The sequence below is a fragment of the Coregonus clupeaformis genome, chromosome 3, assembly GCF_020615455.1.
Source record: "Coregonus clupeaformis isolate EN_2021a chromosome 3, ASM2061545v1, whole genome shotgun sequence".
NCBI classification, from domain to species: Eukaryota; Metazoa; Chordata; class Actinopteri; order Salmoniformes; family Salmonidae; genus Coregonus; species Coregonus clupeaformis.
Genome location: NC_059194.1, coordinates 27048688 through 27072747, shown reverse-complemented (window position 1 = coordinate 27072747; position 24060 = coordinate 27048688). Strand labels below are relative to the sequence as shown.

Here is a 24060-nt window from a genome sequence, read left to right as displayed (position 1 = left end):
TGTATCAACTAGCCTATTCCGGGCACTCAGAGTTTCCTGGGCCAGTGAGCTCAGGACAGACAACTGTTTTATTATGACGTTTCCACTGGATATATGGGATCATCCGATCATGATATTTTGCTTCGTTGACTTGTGTGAGGCGAAGAAAAAATGACTGCGAAGCTCAGTTTATTAGTGGTGTACGTTTACATTTACTTAGCAGACGCTCTTATCCAGAGCGATTTACAAATTGGTGCATTCAATTTATGATTTCATTCCATTTCCTGGTTGCTAAAACAAGCTGTGTAGATAGTCATTGTACCACCTAAACCGCTGTGAAATACATACTCAATAACATAAAAATAATGTATTTTCAGCTGTTTAATAGTAATGTATTAAACGGGAACCATAGAAATGGCGCCATTGGTTCGTTGGGCAAATTCTATTTAGAAAATGATTGGCTGTTTTGGGAGAAACGCCAAATGTAGTAGGTGGTAAACACCTGCTTAGATCTTATGTTCTGGGGCATCAGTTAACATAAATTATACAATGTAATAAGCACAAAGGCTTCATTCATAAAGGTCATGGTAACTGACTGCCATCTCAGACAAAAGTATAAGATCTGAGACTTACCTCAGACATCATTTTCAGCGTTTTTCCAAAACACTTATTTCGCCGTAGGGATGGCTGAACGAACCCCAGTTAACTCGTTTTTGGAGCACAAGCTGGCGTGCTCTGAGTGACACAACAATTATATGTGAATTTGGTCCGGTCGCCCAAAAAGTGACATTGCAGCAACTATTTATTCTGAAATGTTTGACCATAGAGATGAAGGGCATTGCTCAGATTCATTCCAATTTGTAAGTCGCTCTGGATAAGAGCGTCTGCTAAATGATGTACATTTCATTTCATTTCATGATAGCCAGTGGGACAACCACTTTTTTTTTTTTTTTTTAATGGGGGGGGGGGGGGGGTAGAAGGATTACTTTTATACTATTCCAGGTATTCCTTAAAGAGGTAGGGTTTCAAGTGTCTCCGGAATGTGGTCAGTGACTCCGCTGTCCTGGCGGAGCTTGTTCCACCATTGGGGTTCCAGAGCAACGAATAGCTTTGACTGGGAACTGTGCTTCGGTAGAGGTAGGGGGGCTAGCAGGCCAGAGGTGGATGAACATAGTGCCCTCGTTTGGGTGTAGGGTCTGATCAGAGCCTGAAGGTAAGGAGGTGGCGTTCCCCTCACAGCTCCGTAGGCAAGCACATATGCATGCATACCGGAGAGAGACGCACCATATCTTCGCCACACACCCTCCCCTTCTTCTTGATGCAACTTGATGGAAGGCAGGCGACAAGCTTAGGTCTGCATATTATTCCCATAGAAACGAATTGGGTTTATTCTGGACAGATTTTGGCGAGAGTGAGCCCTCTCGCTTCGCCTCTTCCTCTCTGCTGAAACTATACTTGTGTCACCGGAGAAAGAATCCGAGCGAGCGAAACAGCGCCCCTCTATATGTAGCCCATGTATCTGATGCTGTCTTTCCAGAAATAGTATGACATGCCATACTCTTTTGGTCCTGACAGCATCAGATACATGGTCTACACATACTGAAACAGAGAGGCGCTGTTTCGCTCGCTCGGATGCTTTAACTGAGATTGATACGTCTTTCTGTCCGCGCGCGTCTCGGTCAAATAAATGATCAATATTTCAATATTTATTTGGACGCGCAAGGAGCTTACGGTAGGGCGGGCCAGGTCCCCTAAGCCCCGCCCATAACGCCAGCCCTGTAAGGTTCTATCTGCATTTTTTGTCAAAATGTAGTTATTGATATAGCTTTGTTCTGTTCAATGTTCTCAATCTATATAGTAAATACCCCAATTCATGTTGTTAAGTTCAAAAGAATACAAACTCAAAATTGCTGACATCTTTGAAACCAATGAGGTTTCGGAACTTTAAAGCCAATTATCTCAGAATCATCTTTTTGCAGATATAATCTTTTTGCAGATAGACACCCTCAAACACCTTTTCAAAATAGGCCATGGCATCATCACTGTCAATCATGAATGATAGGCTAATTCTTCACGTTTTAGGCCTACTAATGAAATGCAGTGGAGTGTATTCATGGATGCCAAAGGAATCCAGGCTTCCCCCCAAAAATTACCAATAAACAAATATTAAAAGATATAATAATGATGTATCTTCCCCAGTGATTTTACCCACGCACCGCGACTGGTGAAATTTCCAAACTGCGACTGCATGCCAATCATTTGATCTCAATCACTTTAATGGGAATGTGCATTTAGATCTTCTTGAATTACTGTTTCGTGAGGAAATTAGAGCAGATGCTATTAAAAAAACTATAGAGCCTTCCTGTATTTTGTTTCAATCAAAGCACATTTTGCCTAGTTGCACGCTGTTTTGACTTTTGGCCGCGTGAGATTTTTTTTTGACTATACAGCTAACCATCCTAAAATCTCATAAGAAATTAGGTGGTGTTTTTGATGTAACATCAAATTTATATTATGCTACTATTTGGTTATGTTATGTAAAATACTCATGAATCATTATGTGATCTTCCAAGACACTGATTTAGCTTTGATCTAACTTTACTAAACAAGCACCATTGTGAGAGGTGCGGCACTAGCCGCCTCGCGCAAAATTTAGTGATGCAGAAAGGAGAGACCACATGGGTGGCCGTTTAATGAAAATCTGGGAATATTTGGCCACGGAAACATTTCTGGTTGGTCTCAGGGAATTTAAAACAGTTAGGAAGGGAGACTTTTCAGACGGGATTGAGTTTGAGTGAAGTAGCAGCAAATATGTTGAATGAGAAACTACCACATCCTTATGATATATATGTTTTTATACGCGCAACGTGACCGCAAGAGACAGGTTGGTTGTCTGACTGAAATACGGGACAAATCTACCTTTTTTTCTAAATTAGTGGTTGAATTTGTTGATAAAATGTGGGACATGTTTGTTTGTTTTCGGGACAAAGGGACAAAATGCGGGACTGTCCCGCACAATCCGGGACATGTGGTCACCCTAAATAGGACCACTGGGAGAGGGGTGTCTGCTCCCAGGGATTTCCCATCCATGTACTGTTAGTGATGCCAATAGTAAAGCCAACCTATTTCGATCTTTGTTGATAGAATTATGCTTTTGATAAAAAATAATATATAAATATGGTTATTCTTATGTCATTGATACCTTACAGTTTGATAAGATAGAACGTTTGTGGTTCTTCTGTATCAAAAATATGATTTACCTGTGTTATTCCTTTGTAGTAACAGGTGCAGGCTTAAGGATGGTGAGTAAGGATACAAGTACTGTATTTACTTTTGGCTTAGTGTGACTCATCTTGTTGCAATCTCTCTCAGCAAAATATATTCATTACCAAAGAAGGAGGTGAGCATGCACTGGGGAATACTTAGCATACATGTGGATAATATAGATGACAAATAGATGCGACGTCAAACATCTCCATCCTTAAATTCATTTTCTGGACAGCACAAGACATCCTCCTCTGAGGGCAATGAAATTAATCTATGTAATAAAAATAGCTTAGGCTACGCTAAGAGTTGCACACCATACTGAAACATTACAAACTTATATTGCGATTGCTTGATTCATATACCTGTTCTCAAAGAGTAGCCTATTGTTACACAGAAGCCCTTTCTTGATGCTTTTGAATTCTACAGTATTGCTTCCATTACCTCCAGTATTAACCAGTGATAAGTTAAGATCCTAACAGCTACATCTTATAAATTCCTGGATGAGGTCATTGTTGATATTAACTTAGAGGTTTGGGTCATATCCTGCTGTGTTTTTTTTTTCTAAGCTCCACTTGCTTTTAAGGAGCGTCAACGACGCGTCTTGTACCTCCCCGCTAAAAACGTACTGTTGGACGCATCACCGTGGAGAGAGGAGGGAGCATATTTACGCTTGGAGATAGGTGAGTAAAATTACATTTTCAGAATTAAAAAAACAACTTAAAAACTAGTAATATTCGTTTTCAATGGTGGAATAAAAGTTTATCTTTGACTGGGAAAATTCCAGCTGACCAGACTGTTTATGCGAAAAAGTTAAGCTTTTTTTTGTTATATATTTCTTTACTCCCCTTTATGTCTATGACATGTTAAATTCTGACTTTGGGTCCATGCTAAAAAAAAATGGACACAAGGTGCATGTGCATTTTGGCACATTGAATGCTGGTGTACATAATTCAATAACATGTAGTCGGCAGCAGTAGCATTAAAGAGGTCTGATAAGGAAGGCTGGAATTTTAATAGTCAGTGATAAAGTCCCATCCCTGGAGGCATGTGATGTTTTTATTCTTAGTGCATTTTAGCCAATTGGCAATCATTCATCTCAAGTATTTTGTATTTTTTAAGAAGCTGCTGCAGTACATTTTGTGTACTGAAAATGTATAGATTTTCAGATAAAACCAAAGATCTGTGAGTGTCTATATGCATATGGGCATTGTGTGGCTTGGTAATTTACTGTAGCCTATGTGGTCAGTTTTAATGGTTTAAAATGAGCAGTTTGGTACATTTACTAGTGTTTTTAATTCCAAGTTTGATAGTTTTATTGACATATTGAAAAATAACCATTTTATAGAAATTGTATTGTTCTGTACACTGATGATGTCATCTATTCAATCAAACCCTGAAACCAGCTTTCTGGCATAAGTCAAAAGCAGCATTTGTCTTCCTCAATTAAAATATTGTGTACAATGGGGCTCACAAAAAACTGGACTGCATCTAATGTTGTTTAGGACATATCCAATAGTCTAAATTTGGTAACCAGTTTTAATTGAATAGGGCCCTGACCCCATGTCTACATCAACAGTGCTTAACAATACCATAATAACAGTAGCCTACCTACCACCAGTTATTCAAAGTCAGCCCAAAAAACCTATAAGAAACACACAGTACAATAGGTTGCCCTCAGCCCTGCTACACTTTACTGGTTAAGCCAGCTGCCAAGCCAAATGTATGATGTCATTTTCTCCCAGCAGCAGCTTCAGAACACCTGGAGAGGCCCCTCCTCCTCTACTGTGACTGGCTGTCATTGTGCTAATGACATCACCATTTTAGGCAATGACAGCCTAAACTATTTTCTGATTGGATTGGGTTCAGTGCCCATAGCTTTTCATAATATGGTACATCAATTATATGGTACTTTACAGTACACTCCTTGTCTCTAACCAGACCATTGATTCAGTCCTGTTTGTCATGTGAGCATTTGTGCCTTTGTGAAGAATGTGTTCATGCAAAGTTTAATCTGATCAACCAGTCATATAATGAAATATCAGTGTGGCACACCAGCAATAGCAGCAGGACATTGATTGTGTTAGATCAGTGGGCTCAGTTACTGGAGGGCCTTGTGTTTCCTGTATGGTCCACATCAATCCCAGGGACACCTGGCCTTCTGCCCAAGAAGACAGCCTCTGGAGCATCAGTGTCCTCTGTTTATTCTAGTACAGACAATCTTTATTCATCTTAGTAAATAGAGCAAGACTCAGTGCAGTAGCCCCCATCTCTCTACTCTCACTACGTGTGTATAGGCTCACGCCTATGTGTGTGTAGATGAGTGGAGCATATGAAATTATGATACAGCACGCTCACTAGCGAGCAGATCCTAATTAGGCAATGTAGTGTGTCTGTCTGACTGACTGGCTGGGTGGGAGGGTAGCAACATTGTCTCCAGTGGAGGCAGAACTGTACCTCCCTGCCTTACCCATTTTACATTTTAGTAATTTAGCAGAAGTTCTTATCCAGACCGACTTACAGGAGCAATTAGGGTTAAGTGCCTTGCTCAAGGGCACATCGACAGATTTCAAAGCAGATTTCGGGGATTCGAACCAGCAAACTTTCAGTTACTGGGCCAACGCTCTTAACTGCTAGGGTACCTGCCACCCATCTCCACATCCACACCTCATTGTGTTATTGTTACAGAGAAAGAGAAAGAGAAAAAGAGAGAGAGAGAGCGAGAGAGCGAGAGAGAGAGAAAGAGCTCATAACCCTCTCCCAGACCCTCTTTCCAATTGGCAGAAGTACTGTATGACTCTCCAAATGACTCTGAATGTAACCATATTGTGCAACTTGGGGCTCACCACTTTTTAAGGGCGGTCTGTGGGTTTATAGGGAGGGATGAAGTGACTCTGTCTTTCTTTAAGTGCTCTTTCCATCGTCCTACTTGACATATAGTGGGGACAGACTGTTGGAGCAGTTCACTTTTGGAGAGATTCAGAGAGCTGTGAGTCATGCAGAAGCAATGGGAGCTCGAAGTGTTGGCCGGCCAACTGTGAAATCCTTATCAGTGTGTGTGTGTGTGCGTGTGCGCATGTGTTCGTGTGGAGCTCAATGTCATGGGAAGAAGGGTTTGGGAGGTGGTGAATGGAAAAACACATGCTCCTCCACACCCCCTCTTGTTTGGAAACACTGTTGCCCTTGATTGACACATAGGACCCAGAATAAATGTGTGATTGTCAAAGGGATAGTGACCTTTTTGTGCAAGTGTGACTGGATATCATGTCAGTGTCATGTCCGGTTCTGAGATGAGGATATGTGATCATGTCAGACTTGTTGACAAAATGGCTCTGGTGGCCCTTCGGCCTTGTGTCCACTCAGAAATCACACATATTTGACCCGGGTCTGTCTCTACCTTCACCTCTGTTGTTGCTAGGGAACATGTGTTGATATAGTGCTGTGTCTGTCACTGTGTCTGTGTGGCCTGTCCACTGACCAAGACCAGGAACGAATGGTGACTGAGTCACAACAGAACTCAGAGAGACAGACAGAGGGGACATTCTGATAAATGACCCTTTGGATAGGCTGTCCTTTTGTTTTTATCCAGGCTATTTCAACCATCCATTAACTCATTTATCACGATTAGAGGCTGACATTTTTTGCCAGAGAGGTGGTCCTTGAGAATGTGTTATTTAAGCAATAATGCCCGAGGGGATGTGGTATATGGCCAATATACCACAAACACCCGAAGTGCCTTATTGCTATTATAAACTGGTTACCAACATAATTAGAGCAGTAAAAACAAATGTTTTGTCATACCCATGGTATACGGTCTGATATACCACGGCTGTCAGCCAATCAGCATTCAGGGCTCGAACCACCCAGTTTATAATGACACGTAAAACACAGCCACACAAGATGAATAATGCATGTTGCCAGTGGACCTCAGTGTTACTGTAACACATGGTAAGGGAGAATGAGTGCTGTAGGGTGTGATAAAACCGCAGACAATGCACCAGTGATATAGCTGTCTCACAGGGAACAGGGCTGTGGTGATCTTAGGTTGTGTCTGTACACACTGTACACTAGGCTGTACAGTAGAAGGGGTGGTGGCATGTTCTAATGACCCAATCAGGACCTACTCCTGCATCTGGTCAGGAAGTCCACTCCAGACATCCTCTTTTTTCCCCAACCTCTCTAATCCCACTGGTAACATGTGCAATACGACTCTGTCTGGTTAGATATATGATGTTTATGCACAGAGGTTTTCACATGATGTCATTATCCACCACCACCACTACTGAACCGCTGCCAGGTTTTCCTCTGAACAGTTCTTTTAATCTCTGCCAGGGAGCATAAAGACTGAGACCACTCCCTGGAGAGAGGGGAACACACACATGAACTCTTTCATCAACACACATTACATCTCATCTGTGTGGGAAATAGCTTTTTGATGCAGAGGAGTGCTAGGAAGTATTGCGGGACAGTAAGTCTGCGGTGAAGAGATTGTAGAGTCCCCATATCTGTGTCCCCGTTGGATAGGTAGATACACTGTGACATGGACACAGTAGATTAGAAAGATAGAAAACTAAATGTAGTTAACATATTTTCCTACAGTATGTCAAATGTATTGTCAACATTTTTACACTGCAGTTTGTATGGCTATTGGCTAACTAACTCCTATCAGTTTCCATCTTTTGATTGGAAAAGGTATTTGTGGTTCTGGTAAGGTTTGTTGTTTCTGATGGAGCCAGGGTCAGCGTGTGGTGCTATTTCTGTCCTGTATAAGGGCAGGACCTAAGGCACTGGCAGGTGGGCGGGTGGGTGCGCATTCCTCTGCAGGAGAATAGACACAGTCTCAATAGCAGTACCCGCAAATGAGCCTGTCACACCGCTGTCAACATTCCGCACAGGGACATGCACGGACACATGCACAGACACACGCACGTACATTCACACATACACAGACACATGCACAAACACAAAAGAACACACACACTGATTTATATTGTCAACACAACAACTGCCTGTGCCAGAGAGAGGGGGAGATGGAGGGAGATATTGAGAAAGGATCAAGAGAAAGGGATGACAATAATGGGGGGGTGAGTGTACAAAACAGAGGACAGAAGACAGGCTTAAAAGGGCAATCTGTGATTGCCACATCAATTTTGGGATTTTTAAATGTATGATATATACCTATTGATTCTGGAAGAAAATGACTTATACATACCTCATGAGCTTAGGTCAACTGTCCTACCCCACCAGAACCCAAAATATAAGCCAATGTTTGTAAACAATGTAAACAAACACTGAATATCCTTCAAACATGGTTAAAACGATTTCATGGATGGTCAGTTCTTGCATCCATAGCTCTGTATATGAATTTGAGTGGTTACATTTCTCCAAACCCATCCCTCAGCTTTTTACCAAAACAGTGGCGGGGAGTCACTGATCTACAGATTACCCCTTTAAGTGGTGTGATGTGGTGTCCATGGTGCCTACCTGATCATAAATGTTTCTCTGTGGGTTTAGTTTAATTGAGGGACAGGTGATATAAACAGACAGGCAATAAAATAACAAACATTAAGTTAAATCCTCAACAATGGGAGGAAACTAATCTGCGATTACAACCAGATACCTTAAACAAGCATCCACTACTTTGTATTCTCTCCATAGGATCGGTTGTCCTCTGTCTGGCCTGTAATGTTGTTATTATCCTGGTTTACATGGGTTTCGTACCAAATGGCACCCTATTCCCTATATAGTGCACTGCTTTTGACCATTGTCAATGGGGCTCTAGTCAAGTGTAGTGCACTGCGTAGGAGATAGGGTGCCAGTTGGGACAAACACAGGGAGAAGTGCTAAGACATGGTAGACTCATTAGGGCAAGTAAACAATGGGGATCATGGGTCTTTACTCGGGTCATTGACTTGATGATGTCATGATTATTTAAACCAGTTTCCGTCATTACCTCCAATACTTTCCTGTTCTTTGTGTGTGTGTGTGTGTGTGTGTGTGTGTCTAGAACAATACTACTAACTAACTCCTATCAGTTTCCATCTTTTGATTGGAAAAGGTATTTGTGGTTCTGGTAAGGTTTGTTGTTTCTGATGGAGCCAGGGTCAGCGTGTGGTGCTATTTCTGTCCTGTATAAGGGCAGGACCTAAGGCACTGGCAGTGGAATGTGCGGAGGAGCGGGGTGACGTGAGAGAACTTGGGAAGGTTGAACACCAGACGGGCTGCAGCGTTCTGGATAAATTGCAGGGGATTAATGGCACAGGCAGGGAGCCCAGCCAACAGCGAGTTCCAGTAATCCAGACGGGAGATGACAAGTGCCTGGATTAGGACCTGTGCCACTTTCTGTGTAAGGTAGGGTCGTACTCTGCGAATGTTGTAGAGCATGAACCTGCAGGATCGGGTCACCGCTTTGATGTTAGCGGAGAATGACAGGGTGTTGTCCAGGGTCACGCCAAGGTTCTTTGCACTCTGGGAGGAGGACACAATGGAGTTGTCAACTGTGATGATGAGATCATGGAGCGGGCAGTCCTTCCCCGGGAGGAAGAGCAGCTCCGTCTTGCCGAGGTTCAGCTTGAGGTGGTGATCCGACATCCACACTGATATGTCTGCCAGACATGCAGAGATGTGATTCGCCACCTGGTTATCTGAAGGGGGAAAGGAGAAAATTAATTGTGTGTCGTCTGCGTAGCAATGATAGGAGAGACCATTGACTTGGTGTATAGAGAGAATAAGAGAGGGCCTAGAACTGAGCCCTGGGGTTACACCAGTGGTGAGAGCATGTGGTGCGGAGACAGATTCTCGCCACACCACCTGGTAGAAGCAACCTGTCAGGTAGGACGCAATCCAAGAGTGAGCAGCGCCGGAGATGCCCAACTCGGAGAGGGTGGAAAGGAGGATCTGATGGTTCACAGTATCAAAGGCAGCAGATAGGTCTAGAAGGATAAGAGCAGAGGAGAGAGAGTTAGCTTTGGCAGTGCGGAGAGCCTCCGTGACACAGAGAAGAGCAGTCTCAGTTGAATGACCAGTCTTGAAACCTGACTGATTATGATCAAGAAGGTAATTCTGAGAGAGATAGCAGGAGAGTTGGCTAGAGACGGCACGCTCAAGAGTTTTGGAGAGAAAAGAAAGAAGGGATGCTGGTCTGTAGTTGTTGACATCGGAGGGATCGAGTGTAGGTTTTTTGAGGAGGGGTGCAACTCTCGCCCTCTTGAAGACGGAAGGGACATAGCCAGCGGTCAAGGATGAGTTGATGAGCGAGGTGAGGTAAGGGAGAAGGTCTCTGGAAATGGTCTGGAGAAGAGAGGAGGGGATAGGGTCAAGCGGGCAGGTTGTTGGGCGGCCGGCCGTCACAAGTCGCAAGATTTCATCTGGAGAGAGAGGGGAGAAAGAAGTCAAAGCATAGGGTAGGGCAGTGTGAGCAGGACCAGCGGTGTCATTTGACTTAATAAATGAGGATCGGATGTCATCAACCTTCTTTTCAAAATGGTTGACAAAGTCATCCACAGAGTGGGAGGAGGGAGGGGGAGGAGGATTCAGCAGGGAGGAGAAGGTGGCAAAGAGCTTCCTAGGGTTAGAGGCAGATGCTTGACATTTAGAGTGGTAGGAAGAGGCTTTAGCAGCAGAAACAGAAGAAGAAAAAGTAGAGAGGAGGGAGTGAAAAGATGACAGGTCCGCAGGGAGTCTAGTTTTCCTCCATTTCCGCTCGGCTGCCCGGAGCCCTGTCCTGTGAGCTCGCAATGAGTCATCAAGCCACGGAGCAGGAGGGGAGGACCGAGCCGGCCGGAAGGATAGGGGACATAGAGAGTCAAAAATGCAGAAAGGGAGGAGAGGAGGGTTGAGGAGGCAGAATCAGGAGATCGGAGGGAGAAGGATTTAGCAAAGGGAAGAGATGATAGGATGGAAGAGGAGAGAGTAGCGGGAGAGAGAGAGAGAAGGTTGCGATGGCGCATTACCATCTGAGTACGGGTAGAGTGAGTAGTGTTGGAGGAGAGCGAGAGAGAAAAGGATACAAAGTAGTGGTCAGAGACTTGGAGGGGAGTTGCAGTGAGATTAGTAGAAGAACAGCATCTAGTAAAGATGAGGTCAAGCGTATTGCCTGCCTTGTGAGTAGGGGGGGTGAGGTCAAAAGAGGAAAGGAGTGGAAAGAATGAGGCAGAGAGAAATGAGTCGAAGGCAGACGTCGGCAGGTTAAAGTCACCCAGAACTGTGAGGGGTGAGCCATCCTCAGGAAAGGAACTTATCAAGGCGTCAAGCTCATTGATGAACTCTCCAAGGGAACCTGGAGGGCGATAAATGACAAGGATGTTAAGCTTGAATGGGCTAGTGACTGTGACAGGATGGAATTCAAATGAGGAGATAGACAGATGGGTCAGGGGGAAAAGAGCGAATGTCCACTTGGGAGAGATGAGGATTCCTGTGCCACCGCCGCGCTGACCAGATGCTCTCGGGGTATGCGAGAACACATGATCAGATGAGGAAAGAGCAGTAGGAGTAGCAGTGTTTTCTGTGGTAATCCATGTTTCCGTCAGTGCCAAGAAGTCGAGAGACTGGAGGGTAGCATAGGCTGAGATTAACTCTGCCTTGTTGGCCGCAGAACGGCAGTTCCAGAGGCTGCCGGAGACCTGGAACTCCATGTGGGTTGTGCGTGCAGGGACCAACAGATTAGAGTGGTAGCAGCCACGCGGTGTGAAGCGTTTGTATGGCCTGTGCAGAGAGGAGAGAACAGGGATAGACAGACACATAGTTTACAGGCTACAGCAAAGGCTACAATAATGCAAAAGAGATCGGAATGAAATTAACTAAACATCTGGGGAAGCGAGAGAGCGGGGCCTCCCTCGACTAACTCACGCAGAACAACTTGGCAGAACTGTCTTTGTTTCAGGAACAGTCTTCGTTTTGGGGACAGCTGCCGCAGACAGCTGGACAAATAGGTGGTGCTAATAACACTAAGCTAATTGCCTAGCACAAGTATAGCCACTCCCTCTCCTATTGAGTTGTAATCTGCAGAGAACAAAAGAAGTGGCTGGACCTGCGTCCAGTGTGAATGGGTAGCAATCGCTTCTTAAGCAGACTGGGTAGCTTACTAACTATGACAGACAGACAGAACCAACACAGTTTACAAGTTAAAACAATTCTACTTACAGAATCAAGCAGGATCCTTCCAAGACTATTAATTGATCATGCATTTAGTTAAGAGAGTTATATTGATTGCACAAATCCATTGACTGCATGTGTGGGTATCGATGTGGGTATGCAGACCCGAGAGCCACTGTGGCCCCTCATGATGAGTTCATATTTTTTGTGATCCCCATCTCCATCAAAGTAGCACATCCCGGGTCTATGGTCTATAGTTCCTTTTGAGTTATAAAATAAATCCCTTTACTGTGAACATCATGACTGTCTGCTTCGCTCCTTTCAAGGAAATATTTTCACTGAGAGACACCAAGGTCACAGAGAGGTATTCAACATTGAAAAATTAAGTGCTTGAAAATGTATTTTTAAAAAAAATGTTTTACTTAAATGCATCTTGTGTTTGTGCCTTGAAGAACCTTGTCTGGGAGCACTTTAGCAGTTAGTTTTTAGCACACAATCTGGTTATGTAAAAACATACACACACAAACGCACGCACAGACACGCGCAGACGCAACATGCACACATACGCATGTACACACACACTAAGTGTTTATGGTAATATAAACAGTGTTACTAAACAAACGAACCATAAATTATGGCTTGATTAATACACTGTTTGCACAATGTCTTTTAGCACTTTCACTGAGTGATGATGTCAAATTCCTGGTCGGTTGCAGTGTTGCACTCTCTCAGCCATTGTCTTAATGTTAATATATACAGTGGGGGAAAAAAGTATTTAGTCAGCCACCAATTGTGCAAGTTCTCCCACTTAAAAAGATGAGAGAGGCCTGTAATTTTCATCATAGGTACACGTCAACTATGACAGACAAATTGAGAAAAAAAAATCCAGAAAATCACATTGTAGGTTATTTAATTTATTTATTTTCAAATTATGGTGGAAAATAAGTATTTGGTCACCTACAAACAAGCCAGATTTCTGGCTCTCACAGACCTGTAACTTCTTCTTTAAGAGGCTCCTCTGTCCTCCACTCGTTACCTGTATTAATGGCACCTGTTTGAACTTGTTATCAGTATAAAAGACACCTGTCCACAACCTCAAACAGTCACACTCCAAACTCCACTATGGCTAAGACCAAAGAGCTGTCAAAGGACACCAGAAACAAAATTGTAGACCTGCACCAGGCTGGGAAGACTGAATCTGCAATAGGTAAGCAGCTTGGTTTGAAGAAATCAACTGTGGGAGCAATTATTAGGAAATGGAAGACATACAAGACCACTGATAATCTCCCTCGATCTGGGGCTCCACGCAAGATCTCACCCCGTGGGTCAAAATGATCACAAGAACGGTGAGCAAAAATCCCAGAACCACACGGGGGGACCTAGTGAATGACCTGCAGAGAGCTGGGACCAAAGTAACAAAGCCTACCATCAGTAACACACTACGCCGCCAGGGACTCAAATCCTGCAGTGCCAGACGTGTCCCCCTGCTTAAGCCAGTACATGTCCAGGCCCGTCTGAAGTTTGCTAGAGTGCATTTGGATGATCCAGAAGAGGATTGGGAGAATGTCATATGGTCAGATGAAACCAAAATAGAACTTTTTGGTAAAAACTCAACTCCGTCGTGTTTGGAGGACAAAGAATGCTGAGTTGCATCCAAAGAACACCATACCTACTGTGAAGCATGGGGGTGGAAACATCATGCTTTGGGGCTGTTTTTCTGCAAAGGGACCAGGACGACTGATCCGTGTAAAGGAAAGAATGAATGGGGCCATGTATTGTGAGATTTTGAGTGAAAACCTCCTTCCATCAGCAAGGGCATTGAAGATGAAACGTGGCTGGGTCTTTCAGCATGACAATGATCCCAAACACACCGCCCGTGCAACGAAGGAGTGGCTTCGTAAGAAGCATTTCAAGGTCCTGGAGTGGCCTAGCCAGTCTCCAGATCTCAACCCCATAGAAAATCTTTGGAGGGAGTTGAAAGTCCAGCGACAGCCCCAAAACATCACTGCTCTAGAGGAGATCTGCATGGAGGAATGGGCCAAAATACCAGCAACAGTGTGTGAAAACCTTGTGAAGACTTACAGAAAACGTTTGACCTGTGTCATTGCCAACAAAGGGTATATAACAAAGTATTGAGAAACTTTTGTTATTGACCAAATACTTATTTTCCACCATAATTTGCAAATAAATTCATAAAAAAATCCTACAATGTGATTTTCTGGATAATTTTTTCTTATTTTGTCTGTCATAGTTGACGTGTACCTATGATGAAAATGACAGGCCTCTCTCATTTTTTAAGTGGGAGAACTTGCACAATTGGTGGCTGACTAAATACTTTTTTCCCCCCCACTGTATAGTGTAAATATTATATATAAAAAATAAGATAGGGGGCAGTGGGGGTATCTGTTGCCTCTGAATCGGCTTTCTCTGTCCATCTCCCACCTGATGTCCATCTGTTGCCTCTGATGTCACAGCCATGGAATTGGCTTTCTCTGTCCATCTCCCCCTCTGCCTGCCCCCCCATATATATATATATATATATATATACGCTGTGGGCGTCAGGCTGTGTGTTAGAGGGGGTGTATATATAACCCATACCTTGGTGGGGTGTGTGGTGTTCTCCTTTCTCCCTGTGTGGATGCTACTCTCTCCTCCGGTCCTTGGATCTGTCTTTCTCCTCTCCTTTCCTGGACCTAAACATGGCTTACAGACTTTCAGGTAGCTAAAGAAATAGGCTGATGTAGCGTGGGGTTGCATTGTGATGGATGCTTGTCTTGTTCATATGGGTTCAATCCATTACTGATACCTAGTGCTGGACTAGTGGTGGTGGTTTGGTTTGGGGAGATTTTCTCAAGTTCGGTCAAAGACACTGGCTGGTAGGTTGTGGGAAGTTCCTCTTGGGCATTGGCTAGTATGTTTGGTGGGTCCGAATTGACATTTTGTGGGGAACCACTACTCTGGAGTTCATTTTCTAATGATTGTATTTTTGGTGGAAAGGAAGCTAAGGTCTTATGACACCACAAAGGGAGCAACCATTTTTCTGGAGAAAAGCGACAGTTTTACCTTTTTTAAGGCAATGCTATTTACAGCTGGATTGATGCATCTGTATCGTGGAAATTAAGTCCTTGGGACAGCATACTTTAGGCTGTCAGTAGTGGATGAAAGATTATTCATTCAATATTTATTGGGTACATTTCAAGTCAGACAGAGATATCACATGGTAGATCCTATACATACAGTGCCTTCAGAAAGTACTCAGACCCCTTGACTTTTTCCACTTGACTTTTTTTGTTGTGTTACAAAGTAGGGTTAAAATGTATTTAATTGTCATTTTTTTTCAACAATCTACACAAAATACTCTATAATGTCAAATTGGAAGAAAAAATTTAACATAAAACCCCCGCTAATATATCTTGATTAGATAAGAATTCACCCCCCCTATGTCAATACATGTTAGAAACACCTTTGGCAGCGATAACAGCTGTGATTCTTTCTGGGTACGTCTCTAAGAGCTTTACACACCGGATTGTGCAATATTTGCCCAATATTATTTTTAAGCTCTGTCAAGTTGGTTGTTGATCATTGCTAGCCAGCCATTTTCAAGTCTTGCCAGAGATTTTCAAGCAGATTTAAGTCAAAACTGTAGCTAGGCCACTCAAGAACATTCAATGTTATTTTGGTAAGCAACTGTAGTGTAGATTTGGCCTTGTGTTTTAGGGTTATTGTCCTGCTTAAAGATGAATTCATCTCTGAGTGTCTGTTGGAAATCAGACTGAACCAGGTTTTCCTCTAGGATTTTGCTTGTTCTTAGCTACATTCAGTTTATTACTTGCCGATGACAAGCATACTCATAACATAATGCAGCCACCTCCATGCTTGATAATTTGTAGAGTGGTACCCAGTGATGTGTTGTGTTGGATTTGCCCCAAACATAACACTTTGTATTCAGAACAAAAAGTTAATTCCTTTGCCTATTTCTTTTTGCATTATTACTTGAGTACCTTGTTGCAAACAGGATGCATGTTTTGGAATATTTTGTATTCTGTACAAGCTTCCTTATTTTCATTCTGTCATTTAGGTTAGTATTTTGAAGTAACTACAATGTTATTGATCCATCCTCAGTTTTCTCCTATCACAGCCATAAAACTCTGTAACTGTTTTAAAATCATCATTGGCCTCATGGTGAAATCCCTGAGCGGCTTTTCTTCCTCTCCGGCAACTGAGTTAGGAAGGACGCCTATATCTTTGTATTGACTGGGTGTATTGATACAACATCCAAAGCCTAAATAATAACTTCACCGTCCGTGCTCAAAGGGATATTCAGTGTCATAAAAAAAAAAAATCTCCCTTCTTTCTGAGGCATTGAATCTGTTTGAATCTGTGCTTGAAATTTGCTACTCAACTGCGGGACCTTACAGATAATTGTATGTGTGGGGTACAAAGATGGGGTAGTCATTCAAAAATCTGGTTAACCACTATTATTGCACACAGTGTGTGTGATTTGTTAACCTAAATGTTTACTCCTGAACTTATTTAGGCTTGCCATAACAAAGGGGTTGAATACTTATTGACTCAACACATTTCAGCTTTTCATAAAAAAGAATTTTTGTACACATTTCTAAAATCAGAATTCCACTTTGACATTATGGGGTATTATGTGTAGATCAATTTAATAAATGTTATATCCAGGCTGTCACGCAACAACATGTGGAAAAAGTCAAGGGGTGTGGATACTTTCTAAAGGCACTGTAGCAGTTGATCTTACGGACCTCCATAACCCTCTCTCTGGGGTCCGTTTGGCTTTGATCTGCCATCAGTAAGCCATCAGTGATCAATGTTGATGAGAGCCAGGCTCTGTGAGGCTATCCCTGGCACCATCCTGGTTCACCACTCACTGTGCTCTTACTCTGACCTTTCCATTGTAAAGTGGTTCCCCCACCCCAGGGACTAAAGTGGTATACTCCAACCCATCCTACAAAGAGTGCTGGTGCATACCAGGGCTGTTTCTGTGGAGGCAGCTGTGTGATTGGCAGTAGCTGAAAGGCTTAGCGCTTAATCACAGTGGTCTTTTATTAGGCACATCTAGACCCACAATGGTCACTGTGGCACAGTTGCATCCACAGTGTCCTCAAAAGTCACTCCTCTGACTTTGTGGGCCTAGATGTCCCTGCCATAAGGGCACAGTGCTTACACACTCAGAATGGAATGCATGGTTAACTAATTCTGAGACTGTGATACCTTGTTACCCTACTGCCTCTATTCTAGCCATTGATCCGGTCCTGCCAGTTGGATTCTGTTGGACTGGCTCGTACCACCGAGATAAGAATGGGGATGACTCACCGGTGGCTCAGTATAGGGGCTTAAGCCAGGCTGCCTCCTGTGAAGACAGGCCTCTCTCTTTCCCCTCTCTAGTAGTCGCTCTGCTAAATGACTAAAATGTAAATGTAATCCATTCATCCTCACTGGACACTACAGCTGGGAGAGAACACATACCACAGCTCCTCTAACTCATCCCGTTCAGTTCACCACACTCACTGTTGACCACATCCCCAGGCCACTCGAAGAGCACCAATTGGCTTTCGTAAATATTTGCAGTGTTCCCATGGCTACCAGGATATATTGTCATTCCATCATGAGTATTTCCCCCATTGCTCTCATTGTATTAAAAAGGATTAAGATACTTGAGCGCTCACAATAATATCACATCTGTTGTGTCATAAATCAGAGATATTTTCGTCATGGCTCCCAAACGGCTAACCCCACCAAAGTGATCCAGCCTGATTGAGATTTGGTAGTTTTGGCATAATCTAGATTCTAGTGTGTTCCTCTCTAGTGTGTATAGCTGGGTTGGTTGTTTAGCAACAAAACTGACACAACTATGGGGCAAAATAGACAGGGTTGGCTTAGATTGTTGACAACATGTAAACTATATTTTGTCTCCAATGTTTATTGAAAACATAAATACATTTGCACAATTAGCACTTCTCGCTCAAATACATTGTTACAGTTGTTAGTTAGGCAGCTAGCATATTTTAGCCATATTAGCATTGACATGAAATCAGTCAAAACAAGACATGGTATCAAGAACAAGATGAAACTAGTTTAAACGAGTCACTTACGATTCCCAACATGGCAGTTTCTTGTCATTCTTGCTAGCAATCTGTCCATCCAGAATCACAACAACACGCTGACTTCTGCCCCATGGAAGCGCGCAAATTGTTTTCGGGACGTTGTCAGCTAACCCATCTATGGAGACATGTAGGAGGCTTGCAAGTGCATGACACTGACAATCAAGATGATCACGATGACACATAGGTCATTGAAAGGCTGAAAGAGCATGGTTCATTCCAGGGAGGCCATAGAACACAACCAATCAAGTCGACTGTGCTATTTTGGACGCAGTAATTGCAGAACAACTGCAGTGTACTGCAGTTGAACTGCAGTTATACTGCACTCTAACTTCAGTTACACTGCAAAATTACTGCAGTAAAAAAACGTATTTGGGATGCAGTATTTGTAGCATACTGCAGTTATACTGCACTCTAATTACAGTTATACTGCACTCTGACTGCAATATTTTTCCTAAGGGCAGTGTTGGGGAGTAGTGAACTACATGTAGTTCAAATAGTAATTTAACTAATTTCTGCAGTAGCTTGGTGGTAGTAGAACTAAATAAAATCTAGGTAGTGTTTTCACTAGTTAATTGCTTACTACTGGAACTACACACTACTTTTTTTTGCAAAACGCAGAGAAAATATGGGTGAAGAGGCAATAATTTACATTATTTTCCGGCATCAGACCTAGCTAATTCTCACTTGAAACATCGTTTTTGTGTTGAATGGGCTAATTTACACATTCTGTAAACATATGACCCCAAAGGGATCTGTCTTGCAATTTGTATTCTATGACATTTCAGATTTACATATGATAATCTTTCACAAAGTAGTTTGGCTGTAGTGAACTACTTTTTCAAGGTAACTTTAGTTAAGTAAACCGTATTTTTCTTAAGGGTAGCTTTAGTGTAGCTTAACTTCTTCCAGTGTGAAGTAATTGGTAGCTTGGTAAACTATATTTTCAGAGGAGCGTCCCCAACACTGTAGGTCTTATCCTGACGGATGATCCATCCGTGCTGCCCGTTGTGATGGGAATTTCGGAATGTTAATGAGAGGAACAGGGGACGGTTTTGTTTACACTAACAGCCAATTAAATGACGCTGCCAAAAAGGAGACAACGGCAGAGAGGTTGGATGGGGTGTGGTGGACTGAATGAGCCAGGCACTCTAAAAATATGACCTAAACTTTCCAACAAAGCCTGATAAAGTCAGCCAACCCCTGCAGGGCCGAGTTAGACACAGCGTGATGACTACACGCTAAAGCTCTGTTCACAGCCAGACATCTGTGGGTCGTTTTCGGCAGCAATTTTCCACACACTTCCCTCAGCCGTTTGGCATGCCGGTGCTAAGCCCCTTGCCTGGCTGGGTCTGATTAGAGGACAGGTCTCGTACTGGGATGCCAGCTTGAACATGTATTTTTCTTAGCTTGGATGATGGATAGGTTTTGTGTGTCTGGGTGCCTGCTAGACAGGGCCATGTTTTATCAACATGACAGGGTGTGTGTGTGTGTGTTAATGGCAGTGTGAGGACGTTTGGAGGGCCCGGAGTCATTATTCAGGTCTGGGTGCATGCATTGAAGACGGCTGAGGAACTAGTTTCAATTTCAAGTTTTAATGTCACGTGCACAAGTACAGTAAAATGCTTTTATTGCAAGCTCTAACCCCAACAGTGCAGTAATCAATAACAATGTAATTCTAAAAATAACATATGGTAGAACATAAACACACGATAAATAGAAATAGGAATGACATAATAGCAGCATAAGACTGATATGAATAACCCATTGTATGATGACTTACAGGTATTACATAAATCATATAGGTATTACATAAGTACTTGGATGTATTTTGCAGGCCCACAGGGACCATACAGATGTTGGATCTTAAATTTGATCACCCTGTTGCAGGAGTTTGTAATTTCTACTTTGACATTTCAGAATTGATTTTCATTAAAGAAAAATCGATCAACCCTTACTAAAAAGTGGCATTAATTATAATCCACATTTCCTGTTGCTGCAGGATTATTTTCCTGCTGTAGCAAACTGCCTCAAATTAAGATCCTACATTTGTATTGAGATCTAGTCTGTAGTGATGCTGACTCAAAGTGTAATCTACACTGTAGCCCTAAGGTGACTCTGAGACATTTAATGTGTATGACAGTTTAGTTCCAATAAATCTGCTTACTTGTCAATTGATTCCTCAATTAATTAAATGAGTGATTCATGTATATATGACTTCTTCCCCAATAGTAAATGTGATTGTTGTTTGTGTTCATACAGGGCCGAGGAGCTATTCTACTTCCACCATGACTGAACGCTTTGACTGCTACTATTGCCGTGACAACCTGCTTGGGAAGAAGTATGTGATGAAGGATGAGAAGCACGTGTGTACAAAGTGCTTCGAAAAGCTCTGTGCCAACACCTGCGCAGAATGCCGTCGCCCCATTGGGGCTGATGCCAAGGTGGGTATTGTGTATGTCCTTGTGAGTGTGTGTGTATGTGTGTTCATAAAGCTGATTGGCTTCAGTTCATATGTCTAGATTAAGGCCAGTGTTACATATCTGGGCCCGTATGCACAAGGTCTCTCAGAGTAGGAGTGCTGATATAAGATCATAACGTATATGATTAAATGGACAGGTGGCGACCTGATCCTTGGGCAGCAGCTTCCACAACATAATAGTCAGCATTCAGTCACAGATACTTACTTGTGTTATAGACACTATCATTGCTAACGAACCCTGAAGTATTATACCATTCACATTGTTTCACCATGATTAGTGTCTACCCCATATTGGCGGTCAGTCCCTTCATGCTATGCTGCACTCAAATTCACTTAATCTACACTAATGCTTTCCAGAAGGACATACTCTGTTTTCTGGTTAACACCTCTGAATACCGTCGCCAACAAATGATTGGGGAAAGAGCCTCAGTTTGATGAGGTGTGAATGAAGCCCATGTGAATGAATGCATCTCACGCTTCTCCCTCCCTCCTCCACTCTGTCCAGGAGCTTAACCATAAGAACCGTCACTGGCACGAGGACTGCTTCCGCTGTGCCAAGTGCTACAAGCCCCTGGCTAACGAGCCCTTCAGCGCCAGGGACGACGGCAAGATCATGTGTGGCAAGTGTGGCTCCCGCGAGGATGGCAACCGGTGCCAGGCCTGCTACAAGGTGGTCATGCCAGGTGGGCTTAACCATACCCATAATACACTTCTTATTTCCTAAAAGTGACCTAGCACTGTGTAGTTGGCTGCTGTTTAAAATGTTTTATGTTGTTCTTGTGAAGCCCAGGGCAAATTCCAATAGTGTGTGTGTGAGTAAATTCACTCTGAAGTGCCAGAGTGCACTCTGGGTGTTCATATATTCAGAGCATTGTCAGATTGTCAGTTCGTAAATTCAGAGCATTTCGCTCTCAGTCTCGGAGTGTTCAGAGTGCACACTGGACGCTCTGGCCGAGGAGTAGGGTTGATATGAGTCTTCTGACCTCACAATGGCAGTCAAGCACCCAAGCTAACTGGCTAAAGTTGGCTAGCTTGCTAGCTACTTCCAGACACAAATGAGAGAACACCTCACTGACCATTTTACTCGCCCTAGCATAATAGGTTAGACTCTTCATGTTATCTAGAGCGTTGGTGACATGCTGACTAGCCAGGGCGCGTGAGTGCGTCCGCGTGCGCCATCGTGCGCATGTTGATTTTATCCACCCACACCAGACACGATCAGTACACGCAGGTTAAAATATCAAAATGAACTCTGAACCAACTATATTAATTTGGGGACAGGTCGAAAAGCATTAAACATTTATGGCAATTTAGCTAGCTAGCTTGCTGTTAGTAGCTAATTTGTCCTGGGATATAAACATTGGGTTGTTATTTTACCTGAAATGCACAAGGTCCTCTACTCCGACAATTAATCCACAGATAAAACTTGTTTTCTAGTAATCTCTCTTCCTTCTGGCTTCTTCTTCTTCGAACTTTATATTGCGTTTGTCAACCAACTTTAAAAGGTGCATTACCACCACCAACTGGACTGGAGTGTGTCTTTCAATCGCCCATGTGGGTAGATGCTCCTAAAAACCAATGAGGAGATGGGAAAGGCAGGACTTGAGCGTCACAAATAGAACCGAGTGCTATTTTAGCGCCTGTTCACGCAGACGCTCGTTGACGCGCGCGAGCAGTGAGGGTGCAATGATTGAATAACATGTGTACATTTATTTCGCAACGCTCGCTCACGCGACGCGTGCGGTGTGGTCACCATGTAATAGTTGTGCTGCTGGCAACAATTGAATTACGTGTTTTTGCCGACGCTTACTGATACCGGTCAAATTCAACGGGTGTTGCACATTCGTAAATGCATCAGAGATTCTGCGCTCTGGCACACTCAGACAAGAGTGCTCTGAAATCGGAGTAGATAGCCAGAGTGAATTTACGAACTCACCCACTGTGTGAAACAAGTGTCTGTATTCTAATGTATTCTATCTTTGACTGCCAGGCACCCAGAACGTGGAGTATAAGAACAAGGTGTGGCATGAGGAGTGCTTCACCTGCTTCGAATGCAAGCAGCCAATCGGCTCGCAGAGCTTCCTGAACAAGGGCGATGACATATACTGCTGCCCATGCCACGAGAAGAAATTTGCCAAGAAATGCTTCCACTGCAAGCAGGTGCATAAGATCTGTCCCTTCACAAACCCACAAACAGAACAATATATATTTCATTCTGTTGTGAATTTTGCTTAATTCTTTCCTGCCATGTTATTACAGTGTAATTACAGTAGGCCTAATTATAGCATTCTTATACTCAAGTATACCTACATAAGGTACAAGTTATAGGAAATTATTTATGTTATTCATATAGAATAACATGGTGGTGTTTCTCTCCCCTCACCTCAGCCCATCACCTCAGGTGGTATAAGCTACCAGGACCAGCCATGGCACTCCGAGTGCTTCGTGTGTCGTACTTGCGGTAAGGGCCTGGCCGGAACCCGCTTCACCTCCCATGAGGAGCATGTCTACTGTGTGGACTGCTACAAGACCTCCGTGGCCAAGCAGTGCAACAGCTGCAAGAATCCCATCACAGGTCAGACACCCACACTTTACATGAACATTTATGCCTTATATTTATTGTATGGACAGACTGTTTTTATGATAATAAATTAAGGACTTCATTATGTGTAGGATGGAATGTTTTTAGTGAGATTCAGTGGCATTGATAAGATGTTATGGCTGTAAACTGGTTATAATAGATCTGACCCATTACTATGCTGACTGCTGCACATACTATCGCACATAATACAGGGTTTGGCCATGGGACTAACGTGGTGAACTACGAGGGTCACTCCTGGCACGAGTACTGCTTCAATTGCAAGAAATGCTCCCTCTCCCTGGCCAACAAGCGCTTTGTCATCAACGGAGAGGACATCTACTGCCCTGACTGTGCTAAGAAGCTGTGAGCACAGCCAGCAATAGGGCCAAATAAGTGACCTGTCTCATTCATGTTGGGGGCAGAACATAAACAGGATAAGCCAACTAACTCAAATTAAGTGCCAATCAAGGGGTTAAAACTACAGAGAGAAAGCATGTATTAGGTTAATCACCTGAATGAATTCTAACAGCAGT

At 43.2% G+C, this 24060-nt stretch overlaps 1 protein-coding gene across 3 annotated transcripts in view; it reads left to right on the top strand.

Moving 5' to 3' along the window:
- Positions 1–3820: 3820 nt before the first annotated feature.
- LOC121543244 (four and a half LIM domains protein 1) overlaps positions 3821–24060 on the top strand; it is a 20579-nt gene continuing 339 nt past the window's right edge. Inside the window, exons 1-6 of one of the 3 annotated variants that reach the window (XM_041853011.1) lie at positions 3821–3926; positions 20727–20908; positions 21452–21629; positions 22937–23106; positions 23335–23521; positions 23740–24060. The exon at positions 23740–24060 is cut by the window's right edge and continues 339 nt beyond it. In XM_041853011.1, coding sequence (XP_041708945.1) covers positions 20753–20908; positions 21452–21629; positions 22937–23106; positions 23335–23521; positions 23740–23894 — 846 coding nt within the window. In that variant the 5' untranslated portion in view covers positions 3821–3926; positions 20727–20752 and the 3' untranslated portion in view covers positions 23895–24060. Of the gene's footprint in view, positions 3927–9572; positions 9595–14950; positions 15055–20726; positions 20909–21451; positions 21630–22936; positions 23107–23334; positions 23522–23739 lie in introns of those variants that run through there. The other 2 variants (XM_041853017.1, XM_041853004.1) reach the window with 2 other exon arrangements.